This window comes from Bactrocera latifrons, unplaced genomic scaffold (genome assembly GCF_001853355.1).
Source record: "Bactrocera latifrons isolate USDA-ARS-PBARC rearing strain unplaced genomic scaffold, ASM185335v1 scaffold_48, whole genome shotgun sequence".
Lineage (NCBI taxonomy): Eukaryota > Metazoa > Arthropoda > Insecta > Diptera > Tephritidae > Bactrocera > Bactrocera latifrons.
Genome location: NW_017537134.1, coordinates 475,429 through 481,688, shown reverse-complemented (window position 1 = coordinate 481,688; position 6,260 = coordinate 475,429). Strand labels below are relative to the sequence as shown.

General features: G+C 35.2%; 1 protein-coding gene across 1 annotated transcript; it reads left to right on the top strand.

The window, feature by feature from the left end:
* Positions 1 to 4,756: 4,756 nt before the first annotated feature.
* Positions 4,757 to 5,717, top strand: LOC108973452 (trypsin-like). The gene has a single exon (XM_018940716.1). The coding sequence runs from the start codon at positions 4,812 to 4,814 to the stop codon at positions 5,472 to 5,474; it is 663 nt and encodes a 220-aa protein (XP_018796261.1). The 5' UTR covers positions 4,757 to 4,811; the 3' UTR covers positions 5,475 to 5,717.
* The last annotated feature ends 543 nt before the right edge of the window (positions 5,718 to 6,260 follow it).

Below are 6,260 nucleotides of genomic sequence, written 5' to 3'. Positions count from 1 at the left end.
TGTAATTTATTTATTACTTTATTGATGGTGATGAAGTCAAGTTGTTATGCTGCTCTCATATTGTTGCAAAAGATCTCTATCTCAGAAAAGTGGGCATTAGAACAAATCTGTTCAGCTCACAGATGGCATCAGCTCCCAGCTTCTCCTATATTAACAGTTCCACTTGGAGGAGACCTAAGTTCCGGTATAAATGAACATTTCATACTCTTACAATTTGCAATAATGTAAAGCTTTTTACGGTGCTCTTTGTGGATTTTTCAGTTCTTTATACACCGATCGTCGTTGCGGGTTGTTTCTTTAAACTATCGCTGCTGTTGTTCGATTATTGGCTGTTGAGAGAGTTGTCTATAGATCGTCAGCCTAAATTGCGCGCGACTGATATTCGGAAAGTTGCGTAATTGCGCAAAGTTCTACCGTACCTAATTAAATTGTGACCTATTACATAAAGCATAGAACAAGCTGTGCAAATTAATTCGTGCAAATAAACGTCTGCTAAGCACCAAAGTACACAAAGCTGACAATTAAACATATATTTTGTTTTTTGTGTTTAACTGTAGAGCATTTGTATAGACAGTTGGTTAAGCTAGTCAATGGGTTTGCGAGTACAAAGCGTTGTGCGGAGGAAACTGGTACTTAGCAATCTGTTTCGTGTGGAGTAGTCGCATGAAGTATATTAAAAAACACGTAAGGAAGGGCTTAGTTCGGGTGTCACCGAACATTTTATACTCTCGCATCAAATACCGTATTTGTGTAAAGTTTTATTCCGCTATCATCATTGGTTCCTAATGGATATATTATACAGAGGAGGCATCAGATGGAATTCAAAATAGCGTTACATTGGAAGGAGGCGTGATTGTGAAACGATTTCACCCATATTTCGTACATGTCATCAGGGTGTTAAGAAAATATTATATACCGAATGTCATTGAAATCGGTCGAGTAGTTCCTGGGATATGGTTTTTGGTCCATAAGTGGACGACGCCACGCCCATTTTCAATTAAAAAAAAAAGCCTGCGTGCAGCTTCCTTCTGCCATTTCTTCCATAAAATTTCGTGTTTCTGACGTTTTTTGTTGGTCGGTTAACGCACTTTTAGTGATTTTCAACATAAGGTTTGTATGGCAGGTGGGCGGGGTTATTATCCTATTTCTTCCGTTTTTGAACTGTATATGGAAATGCCTGAAGGAAACGACTTTATACAGTTTGGTTGACATAGCTATAGTAGTTTTCAAAATATGTACAAAAAAGTTAGTAGGGGGCGGGGCCACGCCTACTTTAAAAAAAAAGTACGTCAAAATATGCGATCCTTTGTGCCAAATTTCACTTTAATATCTTTATTTATGGCTTAGTTATGACACTTTATAGGTTTTCGACTTCCGCCATTTTGTGGGCGTGGAACTGGGCCGATTTTGCCCATCTTCGAACGTAACCTTCTCATGAAGCCAAGAAATACGTGTACCAAGTTTCATCATGATATCTCAAGTTACAGCTTGCACGGACGGACGGACGGACAGACAGACATCCGGATTTCAATTCTACTCATCACCCTGATCACTTTGGCATATATAACCCTATATCTAACTCTTTTAGTTTTAGAATTTACAAACAACCGTTATGTGAACAAAACTATAATACTCTTATTAGCAACTTTGTTGCGAGAGTATTATAAATGAAAGCAATTTACTTGAAATGTTCAGGCAATTTTACACGATTTTTTGCTGTTCGTGGCCGTCGCCAGCGTAAGTGCCGCCGCCGTTGCTGCAGATTTTTCCGTCGCTTGAGCTCAGTACAACAACAAGATAAACAATTTTTACGAATACGCCGTCGTTGAGATCTTGGAATAGATAAGCCACAAAAAAGTCTAAAGTAACTAAATGAAGTATTTCGCAAAGTGGATATATTTTTGAAAATTCATGTGGACTAAAATGTACATTTATTCATATTATTATTTATATGCATCTAGTAATATAATTAATATCAGAATTATTGAACATACGACTGACTTTTCGCAATATGATTGATGGTGCTATGTGAGGTACCTTAATGAAACCCAGGAAGCGCCATATTAGTTTCTGAGTTGTTAATAGATGAAACCGCGTTGATGCTACCACAACTCCCATATTTTAATATAAAATTTTGCCACCTAAGGGAATTTCCCGGACTTTGATTCATGCAAGTTACGAGAGTATAACATGTTCCGTTATACCCGGTTACGTAATTAATATGTATACATATATTTGATTAAACAATTTGAAAGAAATAATATATATTATTATGGGGACTTACGAAAGTTTTTAAAAAGTTTAAGAATATTGTATGAGACAATGGTACTAAAAAATATTATTTAATCAATTACAAAATATAGATTTAAACGTAATTATTTTCATTTATTAACTTGCCAACAGTAATCTTCATTTCTGATGCCATTAACGTGCAATTTTTTTTCTGCAGTGCGTCCACTCTTATTATCACCAAAGATATCTCCGCCATATTTATAGCTGCCGATAAGAGTAAACGATAGATAAACTCAAAGAATCGTATGTAGCAAAATTAAATGGTTTGCTTCAAGTTGCTCCCATTGAAAAACATCCGCCTAAGGTAAGTGGGTACACGTGACAGTGATCATATATTTATTTTAAAACCGATTTGAAATAAAACTGTAAGCGGCAAGTTGTACAGTAGGTAAGGCAAAGCAAAATCTTCTATTAGTTTCTATAATGAAAACATTTCATGTTCTATGCTTTAACATATTAAGTTTATCCACAATCATACCTTCAGAAGAAAAATTTACATTTTTATAGTAACGCTAAAGGCTAATAATAACAAGTCATCAGTTTTGACATTGATGAAATTGGTATGAAGGCCTCCTCCATTATACCCGTGTTGTTCTTTACACGGAAGGCTATTCTACAACTTCTTTTGCTAACTCTCACCGCGTCCTATTGCAATAATTTCACATAGTGTTTAGATACATATCGGATTGAAATTAAAATCGGTATATATAGTATACCTATCAGTAAAATGCATTCAATTCAATTTTACTTACGTCTTTGGTATAACAATCATAAGCATTGAGCGTTCAAACCTTAAGCCCTATGGCACAGCAAAGTATACGTAGTTGCCTTTTTTTGTGGCAATCTGACAACTGACAACTTGATCGTTTGACATTTCTGATGTCATACATGCTGAGAACATTTTGACATACGCCCGCCAGTAGTGTTGCTTACAGTAACTTTAAATGTTCATCTCGGCCAAAAAATGGAATTAAGCTGATGTACTAGTGTAACCCATGAAAAATTAGATGATTTTCTCGATTTTTTTTAAACAAAGTACTTTATCGAATAATTCAAAGTTCGTTGAACATGTTAAAGTATATTTTTAGCTAAATTAAATTTTATTTTTACAAAAATTGTTGAAAAAGAACGAAAAAAACGGCCCCAACTGCTGCCATGCTTCCGGCTTAATGCGCTGCTGAAATTTTAAAGGTATTTCCTATATAATGACCTATGAATTTTGAAAAATATCAAAAATTACGAAAATGGCGTAGTTCTAAAAACAATATCGTTTTTGGAGGAAAAAAATTTTCCTTTTTTTAACGGCAAATTGACAATTTTCAACCAATCGAACAGATCTTTGGTCATTGCATGGTAAATTTAACAATACTCAGTTTTAATTTGAAGTTGATCGGTAAATTTCTCGTTGAGTATAGATGTCAGCAATTTTTAAAAATATCGTTTCGCGTTTAAAGTTTCACTTTTATACAAGTATGTAAGTTTATACCTGTGAGCGGTCGCTCTTTAGAATGTTGCCATTCTAAAACTACTCAAAATATGACCTTGCCGATTTCACAGGAAGAACAAAAAGAAATTGTTTGAAAGTGTCACACTGTGTCCTTTAAATCGCAAACACTTTGACGCCTTTATTATTCGCAACTTTCCGCTTGGATTATCTCAGAGGCAGTGCATCGATGAATTTAACTAATGGCCTGTCTAGAGCTCCTTCAGAGCATACAGGTATTACAGGTGATAAAATGCGTTCTTTGAAGTTACAACCTTCCGGTAGACTTTCCTCTTTACAATACAGCTGCTTTGCCTTTGGTCTAGTCTATACTCCTTCCATACAAATCTTAAAAGTATTAGGTTCTTTGCAGAGAAGAAGCAATAATAATCGAAGAAATAGCATGTACATACAATTATAGAAACAAGGTTGGGAAAGACCGATTAACCTATATATTCTAAACGAATGCTTTAAGGTTTTCTGAGGAGCAAAAAACTTATTAATTTATATCACAACACGTAACAATAAATAACAAAGTGATTACATGGGAGAACCAGGAGTTGAGGTTAAGCAGATTGACGTTCCAAACCACAACATGTTCTGTCATTATAAAGAAAACATCTGAGAAGCCCATTCTTAGAAAATGCGAAGTACCACCAGGGAGTTCCCAGGGTCACTATAAGGGTAATAACAGCATACACCGCTGTTCCACATGCTCAGTTGTAGCAAGTTGTTTTTCTGTTTACAAAACAAAGCCTACGAGAATAAAAAGCCTGTACAAATTAACTTCGCACGAAAAAATTGCATTTCGTGCCGAAATATACAACACTACTAATTAAAAAATATTAAGTACTCATACTATTTAACTGTAAATATTTATGTAAACAGTTGTCTATACAGTTGGTGAAACTTGTCAGCGGTTTGGAGAGTATAAAACAGCGATAAAATGGGACTGAGCCATAATATACAGTTTCGTGTTGAGTGAGTCGCACGAAATACTATATAATAAATAATAAATAAAAGCGTTTTTCTAAAAATGCTCAAGCAATTTTCAAACGTTTTCCTGCTGCTCGTGGTTGTCAGCAGCGCCAGTGCTGCCACTATTCACGCTGACTCCTACGTCGTTTCGGTTCAAACAGCCGACAACAAAACAATCTGTGGCGGCGCTCTGATTGGCAAAAATACAGTGGTTACCTCAGCGACGTGCTTGGCTTTCTATGATGCTGATCAATTGGCTGTTGGTATAAATAATGGCTCGCAAATCATCAAAACTAAAGCGCACAGTTTTAAAGTAGATTTCGATTTTGTCACCATGGAAAATGATGTGGCCATCTTGAAATTGGCGGAATCAGTGGACACTTCTTTTATAAAATTGGCGAGTAAGAAAAGAAAGACAGGGTGTACTGCTGTGGTTATAAGCCCCAATTTAAACAAGGTACCTGTGACCATAATAAACTACAAAGAATGCGTTTCTGGAGATTATGGCTGGAGTGAAGATGATGTGTTCAGTACAATGGTGTGCGGCCTCGTGAAAGAAAATAATGTTTGTGTCGGACAAGCGGGCAGTCCTTTAGTCCACAAAAATAAGTTGATTGGTTTGGTCTCCTGGGGTGGTTGTGGCAACAATGGCCATCCAGCCGTTTTTACCGACATTACGGCATTCCAATCCTGGATCAAGCAAACCACAAAGCAATTGTAAAATAAATAAATTTAATTTTTACTTTAAAATAAAATGAAATGTTTTATAGTTATTTTTATAAGTATTGTGTGATAAAAAGCCAGCCTAAGCCTAAGTCAAAACGGCAACAACAAACAGTTGCTATAAAATGTCGGCACGTGAAGCGAGTTACAGATTATTTTTTTTTTTATTAACTGAAAAAGCTTTAATAGCCTAAAATTAAAACAACAAATTGATAAGCTATATTTCAGAGAACTAGTTTAACTTCAACTTATTGTTGTTGAAGAATTTTAGTAAATATTTTTCCGCCCTATTTTGATGCTTAGACAAACAACAAAAACAAAATAAATAAACAATTAAGCGCACAACGTTTCACTTCATTAATGGGTTTGGCGATATCTTGTCTAGCCACTATCTCAATAAATACTTGTTATTGTAATTGCGAATGGGATTGATCAGCGTCGTGCCGCGTCAAATATATTCTTGAGATATTTGGTGATAGCTAAACTGAAAAATATAATGTTTAGAAACAAGTAAGAACTAAGTTCGGGCGTAAACAAAGATTTTTAACAGTAACTACTGAAAATTCTATTTTAGTGTCTATATTTCTTTTAAGACGCTACAAAGATTGCCAAAGATTTAATTTTTGGTAATTCGTTGACTGTTGAAGGGTTATTTTGTCTTCAAAATATTCACCAAAGGGCGTGGTATGAAAGTACGGTTTATCTCATATTTACTAAATACTGTTGGAACTATTTGGCGGAAATGTAAATCCAGAGCCAGACTTAAAATTGAAGCAAATTTTCC